This window comes from Drosophila arizonae, chromosome X (assembly GCF_054131065.1).
Source record: "Drosophila arizonae isolate 15081-1271.41 chromosome X, UAZ_ARI_1.0, whole genome shotgun sequence".
Taxonomy (NCBI): Eukaryota; Metazoa; Arthropoda; class Insecta; order Diptera; family Drosophilidae; genus Drosophila; species Drosophila arizonae.
In genome coordinates, this window is record NC_142927.1 from 17,172,845 (window position 1) to 17,192,827 (window position 19,983).

Below are 19,983 nucleotides of genomic sequence, written 5' to 3' on the forward strand. Positions count from 1 at the left end.
TCTTATTGGAATTTTAGTGCAGTTTTAGGCTTATTGGAATCATGTTTAGTGTCTGTTTCCCTCGTGTTAGTTAAATGACACGAGATAACTGGGGGATAACATAAGTACAGCACTCCAATTAGATTTGACTAGCGATGGAAACCTTTATTTAAACTCTAATAAGAATCGATACCAAAAGTTATTGCAATTGTCATTTTTTTGTGCCTGCTCCAGTTGATCTAGTGCTACTTCCAAATGGATTTGCTAGATAGTTTTTTGGATTTGGTTAAGTCGTGCATAGCTCGTGCTTTTCTCATGCTGAGCTCGTGTCAACTCATACCAATTCTTCTTATTGGAATTTGCAGATGTTGAGAAAGTCGTGTTCATCTCGTGCTTAGCTCGTGTCAGCCAGCCTCTATTCGTGTCGGAAGTCGCTTTCTTTTTTTCGTTAGTTCGTGCTTGATTCGTGATAGTCTCGTGTTTAGCTTGTTTACTCGTATTGGCCTTGGGCTCAGCTTCAGCGCCTTCTGTTCTTAGTCAAGTCTAATTTTGAGCTTGAGTTTTGCTCGTGTCAGTTCGTGTTACATTTCATTGGACCGTTCAGTCTCCTTTTCAGCCGCATTTAGTTCGTGCTTAGCTCCTATTAATCTCGTGCTTAGCTCGTTTGCAGCTTGTGCTTTGCTCGCATTAAGTTTGTGTTGGCTCTTGTCGTTTTTCACTGGAACTCCTGCTACCTCCTGCTCGAAGCTTGACAGACCATATCACATCGTGTCGGATTTATAAGGTAATTTTCTGATTTTTATTAGCCTGTGTTTAGCAGCTGCCTGGCTTATATCAGCTCAAGTCACTTTCTATTGAAACTGTAAAAATGTATTCTGTCTTTAGTTAAGTCGCGCTTAGCTATTTTTAGTTCATACTAAATTCGTGTATCACGTCGTATTGAAATCTTGTTACCTCGTGAGAGATAGAGTTCCCTCTAGCTCATATATCGTATTCATTGCATGATTGCATGATTGATTCCATGCTCTTGCCCTTATAGTAAAAAAAAATGGCATGTAGCTAAAATTCCTATGGTTAGTTAATTCGTGTCCCTTGTATCTGCTCAATTCTTTATGATTTCATGCCAAAGGTACGTTTGGGCTTATGTCGAGCTCACACGTTCAACAAATTAGAAAGTTCTATTTATAGTAAATATATATTGCTCCTTTTGGAATGTTCCTGGCTTGAAGTGAGCAGAGTCATGCTCAGTCGTCCGGCGTTCGTGCTGACTGATTCTAAGCCCATTTAAGTCCGGCTGTCACACAAAAAACGCACAAATTTAATTTAGTTATTTTCGGGAAATTTTCGTGCGTGCTCGCTTCAACTACAACGCTCCAGGCAATTTGCTCTCAAGTTAAAGTTGCTTGATGCGCATTCGCTGAGCATATGTCTTGGATTGGCTTGATTTGTTGACTTTCGCTTACAAGTGGCCGCAGATTGCGCCGGACTTGGACTGGCTGCGTAAAGCTCGGCGGTTACATATCAATTTGCGGCCGAGTTGGGCCAACTTTTGTGCTGGCAATTAGAGGGGCCATCAACAAGAAGTTAGCAACTAATTAATGAAACCCCACACACACACACACACACACATACACGTCCATGGAACAAATGTGAAGGACAATGCCCTAAGGTGTTTCCGTGTTTCAAGTTTGAACAAAAGTTGGGCCAAGCAGCTGCCAGGTACGCCAAGCCCTTGGCTCGAAAGACGTTAACAGGCTGCAGGCCAAGCCAGGCCCAGAAACGTGCTACCAATTTGACTTATAATCGCATCATGCATTTGCATTCCGCAGCTGATGCCAATCAAATGAAATGCCGCTCGCTCTCCCCTCCCCCCGCCCCTTGCTCCCCATTGGCTGTCCCCATCGTCAGCATAATTTAAGTAATTGCAAATTAAACTGCTGACTTAATGGCGGCCAAAACGCAAAGTTGTAGCCAAAGCTCGCAGCTGCAAACGAATGAAAACTAATTAAAGTGCTTTCAAACGAGGGCGTGGGAGCAGGAGAGAGAGAGGGAGAGAGAGGTTGAGAGGGGCAGAAAGGGTGCGAGAGAGGGAGAGTCGTTTGGAGTCGGGCTGACTTTTGCATGTAACATGAGACGCGGCCATAGCAAAACTGACCAAACGACCGCGTCATACGATCTGCGTGTGTGTGTGTGTGTGTGTAGGCATGGGCGTGGCATACACTTGATATGTCCAAGGTACGTATATTTGTGTATATTTATAGCCAAGCTGGCCTCAAAATGCACTTCAAAGCAATTAATTTGCAATAAAAGCACTTTCAGTGCGCCCACCATATGCGTGCAGGTGTGTGTGTTAGTGTGTGTGTGCTGATTGATGACGCCACCCACACACACACGCCTTTACTATAAGTGACACATTGCTCATACGCCCTGAGGCACAGCTCGCAACTCTATCAAGATGAAGAGCAGCTTGAGCTCAGATGAAGTTAGTTAATTAGTTATTTAATAATTATTTTATAAATATAGATTCGACTTCATTAGAAGTGCATGTTCAAGACTTTTAACATTATAAATTTGTGATAAATTTAATATTTTTAGCTTTCTTTATAGCAATATAATATGAAATATAAATAATAATAAAATAGAAATATAGTCCACTATGAACAATGGGAAAATATTACGTATCCGCCCGTTTTCCATAAATGAATGGTTTGATTATTCCTAGCGTGATATCTTTCAATTTTTACGACATTTACTATTTTATAAATTTATATTTATTTATAAACTTTTTAATTCATGCCAAAAAAGTAAATTTTTTTTTAGAGAAAATAAATTTAAAAAAATAAATCAAATATATAATGCTCATACAAAATTTTAAATCTCCAGCTCTACATTAAGAATTTATGCCAGGGTAGTCATAGGACATTGCCATAGTCCATACAATGAAGCAAATTAATTTGAGCCACGAGTCTAGTTACGTAATTCCAACTTGAGCTCAACTCAATTCAAATTGTGAATAGAGTTTATTATATATTTGCAAATTAAATAGCTCGCAGCTGCCCACAGCGCTCAAGTCAATCAAACTGAACTGCATTTGATATCTGTATATATATTTGTATATATATATAATATATGTATATGAAAATTTGTGGTGTTTATTTATAATCTTTTAAGCTAGTTTTGGGTTTTGGGAGCTGTTCACTTGTCCGAGCCTGTCAAAGCTGCAATTATCCTGGCTGTCATTGGCTCAAGGGTCGAGTGCCGCTGCAAGTGTCCAAAAGCCGTACTCGATTAGCCATGTTGAATTATTTGGCTTTTATACTCAGTCTATATCTACTTCTACATTCTGCTCTTTGCCTCTTCTCCTCTCTTCCTCTCTCTCACTCTCTCTCCTTGTCTTTTTTTTAGTTTGCTGTGCATTGTTGAGCGAGTTGTTTGCACTGGCTCTAAGCAAACAGTCGAGTTGCCACTGCTGCAGCTGGCTTTCAGTTGTGGTTTACTCTAAAGCCCAGTTGTCCAGCTCCGGCTCCGGCTCCGGCTCGAGGTCCAGTCACGTAGCCGACCCGTTCACAAAGCCAGCGACAGCAATGATTGCTTCAAGTGTGTTTATATGTGTGTGTGCGGGTGTGTGTGTGTGTGTGCGTGTGTGTGTGTGTCATCAAGTGCAGCCAGCTGTCATATCTTATACACATTGTCACGCAATTGATGGGCAACAAAGCAACACCCAACACCCAATGGCAGAGTTGCCGATGCTAAAAATAGCCGCAACATTGAAGCGAGCCACGCACTTTGTGCTCTCTCTTTCTATCTATCTCTATCTCACCCTCTCTGCCTCACCCTCTCTCTCTCTCTTTCTGTGTGTCTATGGCACTTTTGTCGCATCGATTTTCGCCTTAACACATTTTCGTAATACTTAAACAGGGCGTCACACCCCATAGACCCCATTGCATCCATTGTAGACCCCCGTAGCACCATAGCCGAGCCACTCACAGCCCCAACGCTGAACAGTTGACATTATAATAATGTTATGTGACTCTGACATATCCGTGCCAAAGTATCCCTCGTCTCGTCTCGTCTCGCACTCTTTCCGCGCCGTTTCTGTCATTTCGATTCCCTTTTCTAATTTGATTCCATTGGCTGACCTTGAACGCTGCTCTTTATATTGATTTCTTTTTTAAGTTAATTAAAAAGCGCAGGTTGCGAGCTGAAGCTCAGCCATTAAACCAAATGAGCCAAGCAAAATGCCACCACCTGTGCCACGCCCTCACCCTCTCATCCTCTCATCCTATGTAATGCGACGCCTTAAATTGGGCTTATGGAAAACAAGAAAAAAAAAAAACAAATGCAAAAATAAATAAATAAATGAAAAAAAACTGGGGACGCTGCAATTGAGCAGCAGTAATTGTCATAATTAAGTGCGCCCGCCGAGTGGTGGTGCGCTCGGTGGCCGCCTCTCAAGTGGTTGTCTCTCATAAATGTCAGCGATACGGCAGACCACAGACCCGTAGACCCACAGACCTGCAGACCCGCAGGCCCCCAGCCACATCCGGCAAATAGGTGCAAAGCAGAACTGCACAGCAAAAGCTCTGTGAAACATAATACCTGCAAGACACTTGCTTTCTCTGGCTCCCCAACCGGGTATATTGAATTGAACACTTATGAATACAGCAAACGTAATAATGGCCTAAAGCTAATACTCAATTAAGCCAACTAAGTAGGCTTGCTATACTTCATGTATAACTGACCTATGATCTAAATTTTGCTTAATATCATATCTTATTAAATTAAAAGTAGAACAAATAGTTAAAAACCAAATTTAATGAGTATTCAGTAGCTGCAATTGAATTTGGAGAATCATAATCAATAGACAAAAAATAAATAAATAAATAAATCAAAAAATCAAAAAACTAATTAATATTTAAAAACATATAAATAAAAGAAAAAGTAAATGAAATAAAATTTGAACAAATAGAGTGAACTAAAAATAAAAATAAATTTATAAAATTAAAAAATATATAAAAAATAAAATAGAATAAAATAAGAATATAAAATTAGACAAAATAAAAATATAGTAAAAAATAAAAACACAATAAACTAAAAGCCAACAGAAAATAAAATAATAATAAAATCAAAATAAAATAAAATCGAAAAGTAAGTCAATTGGACATAAAATCATTATATTAATAATTTTATTGAATTGAACTGACACAATGTTCTATTCTTCAATTCTTGTCATACTTCACATATCTTCAATGTTACGTTTATATATTCTAATTGAGTCATAGAGGCAGGCACACTCAAAAGTTACTCAACAGAGTCTTGACTTAGAAACTATCAAATATTCTCTTCAACTTTAGCTATGAGATTTGCGCTCTTAAGATCTCTGTCTTTCTCTGAGCTAGACTCAAAAAATCGGTTAAATTTATTTCTGTTTAATAAGTCAAATTAACTAAATTTTTTAGTATTTTAGTTTAATTTATTTCTGTTTAATGAGTCAAATTAATTAAATATTTAATTAATTAATTGCCTAAAGGCTGTCCTGCTTACTGTCAATATCTAATCACATATAGAACAAAATTAATAATATAAAACTAATTATATTTCATATTTGACTTATTTCAATACTTTCATTCAAGTTAGAGAGGTATTTGGATAAAACCTATATCTGCATAGGTATGTTATCATTATTTCAGTCTAACAATCAACCTAATCCAATTATCGGCTTTAACTTTTGTTCATTCTTTTCATCTGATTAAGCAAATCCTAAGCCCAGCCAAACCGCAGCACGCACCGAAAAAGCATTATTTTTCTGCAAAATACATAACCTAAATGGCTTGGGCCCAACGTTTGCATTTATTTGTTCTATATATGTATCTTTATACATATACATATCCAACATACATGTACATATCCAACCCACCGTTGCTTTTTGTTGGCGGAGCTCTTTAGGCCCGTTTTTCCCATTAGCCCTTTTCCCCATTACATTTGCATTTCTGTTTGCTCAACCTGTGCCCCACGCGACGCTGTTCGACCGTGTCACAAAATCAATTAAAAACTGCCTCCACGCGCAGTGGCACTACCCGCACGCCCACCCTGCACAGCCCCGCCCACTCCCATCTCTTGTCGCAATTTGCCCTGGACAAACATTACAATATTTTTGTTCACCTCTTTTCGAAACTAACACACAAAATAAAAATGGACAAAACGGTGTCCCGAGATGTGTCCACTGAGCCACCCAACCCCACCCAGCTAACCCAGCAGCTGAGCCACCGCCACCCACTTAGAGTAGCCCACGACTAATTTCTCGTTGTGGACGTTCAACTTTCGTAATTTCCGGCGCTTTTTGGGCGCGTCAGACGGCGTCGCTTGTTGAGCAATTATGCCACTTGCCACTTGCCGCAATAGCTGCCTGTGGCTCAGCCAGTGCCACGGTGCCACGCCCAAGCCAGCCACCCACCCAGCCCAGCCGCCCAGACCCAGCTGCCACACACAGCCAATGTCAATGTCTGCGCTCATCTGTTGGGCTTTGGGCTTTGTCACAGTCTCTTGTTGTCTGCATAAATCAAATATTTGCTAATAACCCGACAAGCACACACACATACACATATATATAGGCACACACGCACACATAGTCATATCCGGCTGCATTTGTTGATCTTTGCACTTTTCTTGTTGTTATTGCAATGTTGATTGCATTACATGAAAATAATTAATACAAAAGCACTTGCACCTCTTCTCACTCTCTCTCTCTCTCTCTCTCTCTCTCTCTCTGTCACACACACACACACACACTCTGTGTGCTTTTGCTCATTTCCCTTTTATATTTCTTGTAATTTTTAATTAAATTGCAACGATTGCTGCTGCATACTCCGAGGCGCAATTCGCTTAAATCGAATTACCAGCGACATTTAAATTGAGTTCTGCGGCGCGACGGCGGCCAGCCACGCCCACTTGCCAGCTTGCTTATCTGCCAATTGTGCTGCGAGACAATGCGATTAACTTGCGCCCAGCAGCGCAGAAATTCCTATTCACAGCTCGTATAACACTCCAACCACATGCTAGTCACGCCCCCCAACCTCCACACCCCCCCCCCCCCCCCCCCCGCCCCCTCACCCATTAGACGTGGGCGTGATAGGTCATTGTCGTAGTATTTAATATGAGCATCAATTTTAGCGTTTCGCTGTCAACTAATCACGTGTTAATTTTCATTTTAATACAATTGCATCAGCTAATTGATATGATTAGAGATTAGAGAGCAATGCACTGCAGAGAGTTCCCAGATAAATCCATTACATTTACATATAGATAATCATATTTTATTATTAAAATAAATAGCCCAAATTTGAGCTAGTTAAAATCCTCTAATTCAAGCTCTTGAACTGATGCAACAGCTAATTCCATTTAGTGGCTCAAACTTCAAACGAATTGCCAAGAGCTGTAGAGGGCAGAAGAAGAAGAAGTAGATGAAGACGAGGTGGAAATGGAAGAGACAGCAGCTTATTTTATAGTCTCCTTTGTAACTGAACGCGAAGCATCTCAGAAACAGAAGCTGACAATTAAAATCTTGTTGATGATTCTATTTTAAGCTTTTCAGCTTAATTTTCGATTTGAGAAACAAAATACTTTTTGTATAAAATGTTATATATATTTATACATCATTATAATTTATACTACAGATATATTTATTTTTTGCATGAGGAAATTGCCTTCAATGCGGTATTTTGTCAAGAGCTAACCAGGCATCTAATCAGAGATCCAGTTAATCTTTGCTATGCGTCCAATAAGAGCCTAGTTTATTCTATTTTTTGGGCCCAATTGGAAAGTTTAATGTTCTACAATAATTTCTCATTTAATTTCCAGTATAGCTTTCCAGCTGGTAGCGTATTTTAGTTCGGCACTTCCCAGCTAGAAGAGCTCAGTTTTCTGCTGCTGTCTTGAACAACTTTGGCACCTTTGACATGAATTGACTTGAGGTTTTACTTCCAACAACGTAAATAAATATTAATTTAACAAAATATGTATTTAAATAATTTAAAAAAGTAATACAAATTATTGCACAAACAAGTAAGAAAGCTCTAGCGAAACTGCTTGCCTTCGAGGAACCGATATTTCAGTAATTCTTTGCTTACCGATAACAAAAAGGCGATTTTCGGAAATCAGCTCGATCTGCGCGTGCAATATACGAGCTCACAAAAAAAAAATCAAGTTTCTAGCTCTTATATCTACTGAGATCGACGCGCTTGATCCGTCAGACAGATAGTCAGACAGATGGCTAAATCGCCTCAGCTCGTCGTCGTCCAAATCAAGAATATATATACTTTATGGGGTAAGCCACGCCTCCTTCTCTCTAGTACAGACATTTAATAATATTAACAAAACCAATATACCACGATTTCACATTTTCAGGGTATGAAAACTAGAGTTACTTTATCAGTTATTCTAGCTGCAATTGGAGAGTCAAGTCCAATTTAAATTGGACTCAATATCTCTGCTTACTGCAATTCTATATACTATAAAATCACTTTAAATCTTATAAATAGCAAAACATCTCTAATATTTAATACAGATCTCAACAACAACAAAAGCAAAATATCTTTACTTAGAATTCACTCGGGCGGTTCTGTAGAGTGCGAAGTGTATTAAAAAAATGTTTTTAATATTTTCTTGTGCCGCATTTTAGTGGCAATCAGTGGCACGCCCCACCAGCGCCCCGCCACGCCCACTTTGCATCGACAGCACTCAAGATAATTATGTGCAAGGCGGAAAACTGTGTCAGTCGTCGACGGCAAGTGAAAATGAGCAAGAAAACGGCTGGCTTAGAATCAGCGGTAAATGAAAAATGAATAATAAATAAAACTAAGTAAGAATGAGAAAAAAAAAAGCAGCAAGAAGAAAGAGAAGGCGCAAAGTAAAGACTAAAGCTAAACCACGGCCTGCCCATTGACTATGAAAACTGATCAGTGGCTTCTCCAGCCGAGCAGTCGTCGCTGCGGCATGGGGCATGGGGCATGTAGCATCGAGCAGGGGAGCGGGTGCAGGGGCTGGGGCAGACACAGTGGGCAGCTAATTAGACGGCGTGTCGGCAGCCAGCAAAGTGTGAAAATGGGCAACTCACAGTGGGTGGAGTGGCCGGCATTGGATTCGAATTGGATTGCAATTGGTATTTGAACATGGATTGGATTGAATTGGATTGGATTGAATTGGCTTGGATTGGAATGGAATGGACTGGCACGCGACGCCATTTGCTCAGCCGTAACGCCAGCCACTCGGCTGGCTGACTCATTTGCATATGCAAACTTTCTATGCGAGCAATGCGAATAATTTATGCTGATGAGCTCGACGTGGAGCAGTATCATCAGCATCAGGTCGATGGCTTGGATGTAGTTTCGAATGGGGTGTTGGCACTTACCCTTGAGCAAATGCTGCAAGATGTTGTCCTTGTGCTCCTCGGAGTGCGGCTCGCCCATCACAATCAGCAAATAGCAGCCGGTTAGCGGGCTGGGCGGCCCAACGATGCCGCCGGCCAGACTCGAGGCGCCACCGCCATCCGAGCAGGCGGTGTCCAACGGCGGACGACCGCCAATTTCCGACGGCGGCAATGAGCTGGCGCCCGCATCAGTGGCCGCATCGTCGACAGCCTCGCCAGCAGCAGCGCTGGGACCAGCTGCTGCTCCGCCATCCGCATCCCCGTCCACATGGCTGGGCGTTGGCAGCTTGACCGTCGACACCTGGGCCTGGCCGGGCTCCTGGGGCGTCCCGTTGCCTCCAGTGCCGTTGCCATTCCCATGGCCATTGCCATTCCCGTTACCGTTGCCATTGCCGTTGCCGTTGCCGCTGCCCTGGCCAGTCCCGTTGGCTTGGGCTGGGTCTTCCGGAGCGGTTGCTGCCATTGCGGCGGCTGCTGCGCTAGTTGTTGTTGTTGTAGTATTAGTTGTAGTTGTTGTTGCTGTCGCTTTTGGCCGATCTCCCATCACAGTTGTTGCTGTTGCTCTCACAGACTCACGGGCACACAAAAAAAATTCCTAGACGTACACTTGAAAAAAAAATCGTATCGCTTAGCGCTTGCCGAGTTTTTTAAACTCTGCCGTACTTGTTGTCTCTCTCTCTCGCTCTCTACCTCTCTCTCTCTCTCTCTCTCTCTCTCTCTATCACTCTCTTTCTTTCTGTAACACACACACACACTCACAATCAGAATACGTGCGTGTTTTTAGCTGTCTCTGTCTCTCTCTGTCTTGCGCGGCGTTACGGGCACGTCAAATTTCTTGGAAATTTTGCTGTCCGGTAAAACGGCCGATGCTCAGTCTTGACTGCTTTGCCAAATGGGCGGGCGGCTAACGAGGGCGTGGCAGCGTTTGCTGCTTCACTTCACACGCTGCTTGTTGGTTGTTGTTTTGTTTGTTGTTGCACTTTTTGTTTGCTGGCCGTGACTTGGGCGCTTTTTTTAATGAGTTCTTCACTTGATTTTGGTTTTGTTTTTATTTATTTATATTTTTCTCTCTCTCTCTTGTCTCTGCAAATTTTTGCTTAATTGGAATTTAGTTTGTGTAGGTGTGTAGTTTTTTTTTTTTTTTTAATATTTGAAATTAAATATTTGTATTTTACGTTATTTAGTTTAGTTTTTTCCTTTTTATTTATTGTGCACACGTTGAAGCTGTGTTTAATTTTTTTTCTTTAAATTAAATTACGTAGATTTTCTTTTTATTTTGACTTTTTGGGAATTTTCGTAAATTATTTTTTGTTTTTAGTTTGGAGTAAATTTGCGGCAATTGGCGTGTTGATTTTTTATTTTTGTTTTTTTTATCTTCAATTAAATATAATTTTTTCTTTTTTACTGTAGATTTGGACTAGCTTTTACTTGTAGCAATGCTCTTTTAGTATTTTTTTTTTTAAATAATTAATTTAATAATTGTTCATTTGTGTTTTTCTTTTTATGTGTTTATGTAAGTGTGTGTGTGTTTGTATGCGAATGTTTTTAACATGCAAATATTCGTTTTTTGTTTTTTTTTTTATTTTCTTGTATTTATTTTTGCTTGAGTTGCGTCCAGATATTCGTATATATACTTTTTTTTTTGCTTTTTGAATGTCTTTCTTTTGTTTGTTTTTCTCTTTGGTAATGTTTTTTTTTTTTTAATTTTAATTTAGCTTTCTTCGTTTGCTGTTGATTATATATTTTTCAATCTGCAAGAAGTAAGAAAAATTGAAAGTATTTAAAATATAAATAAACAGAAATATTTGTATATTATATATTAAAATAAAAAAAAATTTAAGAATAGATTATCAATAACTTTTATATATTTATATAAATTAATATAATTATATTGATATATATAAAAAAAAAAAAAAATATGTTTTGTATACAAAAAATTTATATATAGATATAAAGTTTCATACTTTACAGTTTTTTTAATAAATTTTAAAATATATGGCCTTAGCTTAAAAATAAAATACAAATAAATGAAAGGAACTTTTAGAGCAATTCCTATAACATTTTCTTGGGGAATTTTTTATATAATATTTAATGTATATAATGTATTACATATCGCATAAATTCATGAACAATTTCGTTTATAATATCATATATACATATATCTCATAAATCAAATATACAAAAGATAATAGGACGACATTGAAAACCTCACAAGATCGAAAAAAAAGAAATTCTTTTCGGAATACTTGAACTACTTTCTAATGTCTAAGCAACTCTATTGCGTCTAGTTGAATTTGCAGCGCGTTACTTCGTCTTCTCTCTGAGAGCAGAAGTAAACCACGAACGATCGCCGCTGATTTCGCTTTCGAAGTGATAATATTCCGCTAATTTGCGAGATAGAATGGAGTGCATTATGTGGAGAGTGGAGAGTGGAGATTGGAGAGTGAAGAGTGCTCTAACATGCGAGCTCGTCCACATTCATAATGCACTCAAATAGAAATGCGTCTCCAGGCTTAGCACTTGCTGCTTAGAAAGTTCTATTCGAAATAGTGCACAAAAAGAGAAGTATGTACATTCTAAATTCTTCCTCTTTTTTTAATAGTTACAGCTGGTTTATAACTTGGTCATTCTGCTGTCATTCTCAAATATGACTTTCATTTAATTGCAATCAACTGGAGTGGCTGAGCAGCACAACATTTTTGTAGCTCTTCAACGTGCTTGCATTGTTGTTGTTGGCTCTGTCAGCACTCGCCAACAGTCGTTGCACTTATGACAGCTCAGAGAGCTGGACATGCATATACATGCATGCATATATATATATATATATATATATATTTGTATATATGTATTTTGCTGGGCCGATCTGTGGCCCAGACATCGGCTAACCAGGCAAGGAGCTATAAAAAGCCATAGACAGGCTCCGCATATAAATGCATTGAACTTTGGCCGTGTTGTTGCACATATGCAACAACAACTAGAACAACAACAGCAACACACACACACACGCTCGCACATACCCCCAAAAAGATGTCGTCATCGTGCCATGGTAACGACAACAACAACAACAACAACAGCAGCAGCAACGACAACGACGTCATCAGGCGCTGGCGTTGCCTGACTGAATGTGAAAACTATAAAAAGCAGCGACAGCAACAACAACAACACCGGCAACAGTCATAATAAAAAGAGAAGACAACAACAAAACAACAAGAGCAGCAACAACAACAACAACAACTAGCTGAACAACTCCTTTTGATATTTTTGTCGCGCAGTTGTTGGAATCCTGCTGCTGTTGTTGTTGTTGCTGTTGCTGCTGTTGTTGTTGTTGTTGTTGTTGCTCTTGCTGTTGCTGTTGTTGTTGCCTCCTTGCGACTTGGACTTGGTCGCGTGCCTGGTCTACGTGCCCAATGCGCCCTCTCCCCTGCCACAGGCGTTGCGCTCCGCTGACGCTGCCTTTCAATTTGTTGCTGTTGCTGTTGTTGTTTCTGTTGCTGCTGCTGGTGTTGCCAGTGTCTCCATTGGCATTGCTTCGTGCCGTGTTGGTGGCGGCGTCGGCCGATGATTCACCCAGCCAGTCGCCGGCAAATGCAGCCACATTTATTGTATCTCCCCACATACAGCGCCACATACACACTCACACACACATACACATTCACACTTATGAGGTATATGCCCAAGTTGTCAGTTGTGAGTGCTGGGAAAACGCATTGCCATATTTTGTATTTTACATTTAGCATTTCACATTTCCCATTTCGCATAGGGCTATAGCTCTTTGAGGGGTCTTGCTCTTGCTCTTGGTCTTGGCCACGCCTTGAATTTGATTAATGAGTTTTTGCTATTTTTGGTCACATTTTAGCGGCATCTGCCACCAAAATCTGCAGTTGCTAAAGTCAAGTGCAGCCGTGCTCGCACTAAGGAAGCATTTTCCGCTTTCCATGGAAAATTTCTATCAATTTTTCTTCTCTCGTTTTCTAATCAAGATTCTAAATTAAATGATATTGCCTTACATGAGAGCACTTTGAAGATATCTAAATATATTTACTTTGATTTAAATTCATTCCGAATTCAAAGCCAAATTTGAATGTATGAATTTATTATTCTTTTAACTGAAATTAAGCTAGTTTTGTTTTGCATTATATTATTTTTGAACTCTAAGGAAATTTGAATAGCTTGCAGCTCTGGCTTGTTGTGAAACAAAATATCTAACGCCATAAATGGACGCTCTTTGCCGTGCTAATTTCAACTTTTCTCTAACAAAAGCGAAAAGTGTCCCAAAGTGCGAATCTCCAACAACTTTTAGTTTGCAACTTTTTTTTATTTTTATTTTTAGTTTGCCAGCTTTGGAATTCTTTTGGGTCTTTTTACAATTTTACCTTTAATCTGAGTAACTTTGTTGCTTTTAGAAGAGGAAGGATCAGGTGAAGGAAGTGAAGAATGTAAGTAAGTTTCTCTTTCCCTCACTCACTCTCTATCTTAATCTCTTTCTCTGTCTGCATTAGTTTTAAACTTGAGCTTGTACTGATAAAATCTTGTACTAGATTTAATTAACAATTACTAGAAAATTTGATTTTGTTTAAAAGATCTTTAGACTAATACTGTTATACAGTATAGCCTGACTATGGCAGACACTCAGCAGAGCAAATATTCGCCAATGCGCATTGATCATTGATTATCTACTTTCATTTTATATTTCTCCTTCTTCTTCTTGTTCGTATATTTTAATATTGACATATGGGTTTGCGTTAAGAAATAAAAATTCAACAAATAATTATTTTTTTAAATTATATTTTACAATAATTTCTGCTTAGTTTTTGATTTGGTCAATAATTCATTTTTTATGTAGCTATCTAGCTTGAGTTGATCCTCAAAATAACATTAAATATTATATAATATATGATACTATATAATATTTCAGCTGGAAGCCCCAAAGTTCCACAGCATAAAGCTAAGTCTGGCTAACTGTCTGCACTCATATTGAATCAATTTTAATATATTTTTTCAAGCAAACGTTTATCAATTTTAGTAATTTAGCTCAAAATTTGATTTGATCCCACTGAGAGTTTCAGATATGATGTGGTACATATATTTGTCAGTTTCACAGCTTAAAGCCAAGCTTGAGCTCGATATTTCGCTCTCATATTAAATCAATTTTCATATATGTATATTTTCGGCTTTCAATCGAGTCACGCAATGCTGCAGCTCAGTTTTCAATCAAGAATTGATTGGCTCGATGATTAGCCAAATAAGTGCAACAATCACTTCAAAGAGAACAGCAAAAAAAAAAATAATAAAGAAAAAGAAATACACAAAAAAAAAAACAGTTTAGACACTTGCAACGTTCAAGAATTTCCATGCAACTGGGGCACTGAAAAGAAGTTGCAACCGAAGCCGCTATAAAACGGAACTGCACTGAGCTACACAACTGCAAAGGAAGTTGTAGAATCAATAGGTCACACACACACACACATACACAGCCATACACACTCTCTCACGCGCACACACACACACACACACACACACACTCAGAAAGCAGCCAGCACGTGTTGTAGTTGCTAGCCACAGAGAACTGTGGCAATTTGTTATATGATATCACCGCAAGGAAGCCACAAGAAAACCTCCAACCAGGCCGCAACTGCGATGTTGCACCAAAAGCAACTTGAGGCACGCACACAGACACACACACTTACTCACACATGCATACACTAAACAAAAATTTGTCACTTTAATTGCAGTAATCAATTGCAGGTCGAAAAAAAATTCTTAAAAAAATATTGAAGTTTTTTGTTAAACTTCTGCGAATTCGAACTGAATTTACTTTGTAGCTGCTATTGCTGCTGCGGCTGCGGCTGCTGCTGTTGCTGCTGCTGCTGCTGCTGCTGGTTGCTATTGCTGTTATTGCGACTTCTTCTTTAGCTGCTGCTACAATTTGAGTACGTTTGTATTTTTTTTTTCTTTTTTTTTTTTGTTTCGTTTGCTGCAAACGTTTTGAAAGCTCGACGACGACTGATTCTTTGGCCGGAACAACTCGCACAACGAAGCGGCGTCGGCGTTTGGGCAGCGAAACAAGCGGCGACTGCGACTGCGGCTGCGGCTGCGACGCGAAGCAGCGGCGTCTGCTCGTCGCCGATTTTGGGGCTGCACGGCAACTTCAGCGTTTGTTGTTGTTGTTGCTGTTGCTGTGACTGTGGCTTATTTGCCGTTATTGGAACTATTCCAGCCTGCGTCTGCGTGCGGCGCTGCCAAAGCTTTTATAACTGTTGTTTGTCGCTGTTGCTGCCGTTGCTGCTGCTGCCACTGCCGCTGTTATTGTTGCTGTTGTTGTTGTCGGCTCAGCTGGGCCGAGGAGGGCTCGTCCTCGTCCTTGCGATTCGTGCTGCCGGCTAAACGAGCCTCACTCGTTGCTTCCAATTCGTTTCGATTCGTATCTGGCTCGTTTCCCAGTCGTTTCCCAGTCGTTTCATTTCGTTCTGTTTCGTTTGCTCTCGTCTCGTTACTGGCGCCATGGCCCGCCCGCCCAACCGTTCCACGCCGGCTAACATTTTGCCAGTCATTCTCGTTGGCGCCGCCGTCGTCGATTTTGTCGATATGCCGCCTTGGCATTTTGGAGTTGGCGCATTAAGTACTCGACTCCTCGCTGAATAGAGTAGGCAAGACTCCCCCTACAGACCAACTGCCTGCACCCTGCTCTCTGCTCTCGCCTCCCTTCTCGCACTTTAACCCATGCAAATAGCGTATACGAGCAACTCTATTGCCTACTTTAAATCTAGTTAAAGTTTTGGAGTTTTCTTCCGTCAGACTCAACATGATGCGATTTAGCAAATAAAACAAAAATTTAAGTTAAAATAAAAATTTGTTGATTTGAGAAATTTTTTTTACTACCAATCAAGAAATTATAGCAAGATTCAATGAATGGATACTATAGTAAAATCTATGAAAAAAAAGTCGACGTATTAAATCTTTAGCTTTCACAGCATTTGTGATCATTGAGCTTAAAAAAACGATAGGGTGAGGTATGGGAATATCATATTCGTATATCGTATATCACATAGTGCATATCGTATATTCTACATTGTATATCGTATCTCGTATAGTCTCTTTATCGTATATCGTTTACCGTATATTGTATATCGTATATATCGTAAGTCGTACGATATATAAGCTGATTTTATGTGCTTTGGTCTTCAAACCCAAACAGTTAAAATTAGCTTATGATATACTGTTGGATCATTAGACCATAAAAAGCTCATCTAAATATATTACTGATTAATAACACAGACATTTTGTTATCTTATCGACGGCTAATAATCAATTAAAACAATATTTGTTTGTATATTTGTATATCCATAAATATTTTTTATATTCATATACAAATTCTCCATAACAACACAATTTTTTTTTTTTTTATTTGAAACATAAAAAAAAATCACAAAATATTTTTAAAAAGCGCCAAGCACACATATTTCTATTACTCTAATATATTTATAAATTATGCATATATCTATGCTATTATAACGATTGTATATAATTAACATATATTATTCTGTTTAGAGATTCACGCAGTTTATATATGTATATATTTACGTGCTTTGTTTTAGAAGTGTGACGGACTATGAATTGTTACTCATATAATGCACAAGACACTCGGATAACAACTGAGACGCTGACCACGAATTGCCGGACAGTACGGCGGATATACATAGCAGCAGCAGCAGCAGTCGACGACGATATCTCGTTAACGACGCCGCGTCCTCGTGTCAGAGCCAAAAACAAAAAAAAACAAGAAAAACAAAAACAAAAAAATATACGTGGAAGAAAAATGCCGCTAAACGCCGACCGACTGGAAGTCGATGTGCATGATATTCGATTGGGCAACGCTAATGAAATTACGCAACTTCCAGTCGCAGCAAATGCCAAAGTTGAATGACAGTCCACTGGGCACTGGGCTAGACCCAGGATCAGTCTACATTATAAAGTAGCAAACTATCCAAATAGAACTAATGATTAATTTCAATGACTAAACTCAAATCAAGTCGATACAACGCAGCATTAAAACTGTGACTGTGAAAATGACTGGAAGGCGAGCCATCTGATTCAGCAGCACACGCACACACACACCCATACGTACCAATACAGCTGCAAACAGCTGCCAGCAAAGTAAATATTGATTTTACCGTTGCTTTGGCGCTTGCCGGCTGTTCTCACTCAGCAGGCGACGCACTCTCTTCGCACACAAACAGCTGGGCCGCGCTCTCTGCTGTAGGCTCTGACTCGGTCTAGCTGTGTGTGCGTGTGCATGTGTGTGTGCCTCGCTCAGCTGTGCGCCCAATCAACCGTTGAGTTTTGAATTGAACGTGTCCAACAGCTTGCCGCTGTCAAGAGCGATTTGTCTTGGAATGCAAATAGCAAATAGCAAATATGCAAAATGCATCATAAATATCCATCTCTCCCTCTCTCTGTCTCTGTGTCTCTCTCTCTCTCTCTCTCTCTCTTCCCACAGTTCAACTAACTATCTATTTGACAGACTTCAATATTGATCTATGATCTGTGAAATCTATTCCATTTATAATAATCAATCAATATTTTGAAGAATTTATAGAAAAAATAAAATAAAATAAAACGATACAGCTTAACAAAAATAATAAAATAATAAGTATTATTATTAAAAATTTTATTAAAATTTTAATTTATAGTAATTTTGTATATTTATAAATAATAAATTTATTACTCGTTTTTTACTAACCTTTGAAATGTGATATTTTTGAATCAAAAAAAAAATTTTTATAGTATATAATTTTTTATTTAACTTCACTTTGCACTATGGATGGAGCAACTTTAATTTATTTGTTCAGTTCAGCATTTATAATGATTAATTTTAATAATAATTAATTTGCATACTAATTTAAATTTGTAATTTATTTATTTGTTTATTGTTAAAGCTTCTCTCAAAATTAATTTTGGCGTGTAAACTTTTTTTCTCTTAAGCTTAGCACAAAATGGACTTATATATTTTTATTTAGTTCAACAAACTTAATAGGCGTATTTTTTTACTTTTTACTTTTTGTTTTCAACTGTAAATTTTTTTTTTTTTTTATTTTGTGTGGAATATATTGCGTAAGCGAATGCAGTTTAGCAAAAAGCGCTGATATAAATTAATTATTATTTTTAAATTGAATATAGTTTGGCCAGTTTTTTTTTTTTTAATTTAATGCAAGTTGCTTAAATTTTAAAAACAGTTCTATGATTAATTGGGGCTATGATTTATATATGTATGTATATTTATTGATATTTGTTAGTAACTTTTAATCAGAATTTAATTTTGTTTTGCGATTTTTTGTGGACTTTTAGGCGCGGATCAATTTAAGTTAACTAATCGTTGCTCTCAGTGTAATTATTTATGTTGCTACTGTTGTTGTGGTTGTTGTTGTTGTTGTTGTTGTTGTTGCTGTTGTTCCACTTGCTGTTGTTAAACTTCTAGTTCCGTTTGAGCTAAGCCGAAATAAACTTTAGACGGATATTGATTTTTTTATACTAATTTTTTGTTATTGCTGTTGGTGTTGCTGTTGCTGTTGTAGTTGTAGTTGTAGTTGTTGTTATTATTAGTTTACTTGCTGCTGCTGCTGCGTCGTCTGGAGCAGATTGGGATAGATTGACTTGGCTTTTGGATTGCTTGGCTGCCCCCTAGGCAGCTGCTGGGTCTGGGGCTAATTGATTGATTGCCACAAGTTTGTGGGGCGAGCACGCGGAGCACTTGGCAAATGTTTTAAACAATTGAACATTTAAACTTTTTGGCAGTTGCACAAATTTCTTACTCTCGACTCTGACAAACTGACTGGCTGACTGACTGACAGACGAACTGGCTGGCTGACTAGCTGGCTGGCTGGCTAACTGTCTCTGCTTTGCTCTGCTCGCTGCTCGCTGCTCGGCCGCACGACTGCAATGTCGCTTACATTTCCAATTCGCGGCAGTTGTTGCTGCTGCTTTGCCTTTTGCCTTTTGTGGCACATTGGAAGCAACATGCGATGTTTTCTAGGTGGCCAAAAACATGTGACAAACCTTTAGCCGCTTCCAGTGGCGCAGGCGCCCCAATCGAGTGCCAGCAGCGGCAGCAACAACAACAGCTGCTCGCAGCGACTGCAAAGCTCTGCCGGAGCCGACAGCATCCAGCAGGCGACGACGAACAGCTGTTCCTCAGCCACGGCCCACGATAAACAACCTCATTATCACGTACCACACACACGCACACAGAAGCCACACAATGATTACGATAATAATCACGTTGAGCCACGATAGTTGCCGGCTGTGGCAGACCGAACGTCGAAAACAAGTTGCACGACAGAGAGAGAGGCACAGACAGAGAGAGAGAGGGAAAGTTGGAGAGAAAGAGAGAGAGCGAGAGAGAGAAAGAGAGAGAGGAGTGGAGTGAAAGTGAGAGAGGGGGAATCAGGAACACGTAAAGGTAGGAAAACAGGCAAAAAGGGAGAGAAATAAGGAAATGGAGAAGATTGGAAAGAAATAGACTAAGGAAGAAATAAAGAGAAGGAGAGAGAGATAGAGATAGATAGATAGATAGATAGATAGAT

General features: G+C 39.2%; 1 protein-coding gene across 5 annotated transcripts in view; it reads right to left on the reverse strand.

Annotated features, from left to right (window-relative positions):
* Positions 1-19,375, reverse strand: part of futsch (microtubule-associated protein futsch) — a 70,805-nt gene extending 51,430 nt beyond the window's left edge. The window contains exons 1-2 of one of the 5 annotated variants that reach the window (XM_089474674.1): positions 18,144-19,375; positions 9,386-11,154 (exon numbers count right to left, since the gene is read on the reverse strand). In XM_089474674.1, coding sequence (XP_089330800.1) covers positions 9,386-9,947 — 562 coding nt within the window. In that variant the 5' untranslated portion in view covers positions 9,948-11,154; positions 18,144-19,375. Of the gene's footprint in view, positions 1-9,385; positions 11,155-15,218; positions 16,008-16,984; positions 17,171-18,143 lie in introns of those variants that run through there. The other 4 variants (XM_089474675.1, XM_089474673.1, XM_089474672.1 and 1 more) reach the window with 4 other exon arrangements.
* Positions 19,376-19,983: the final 608 nt, after the last annotated feature.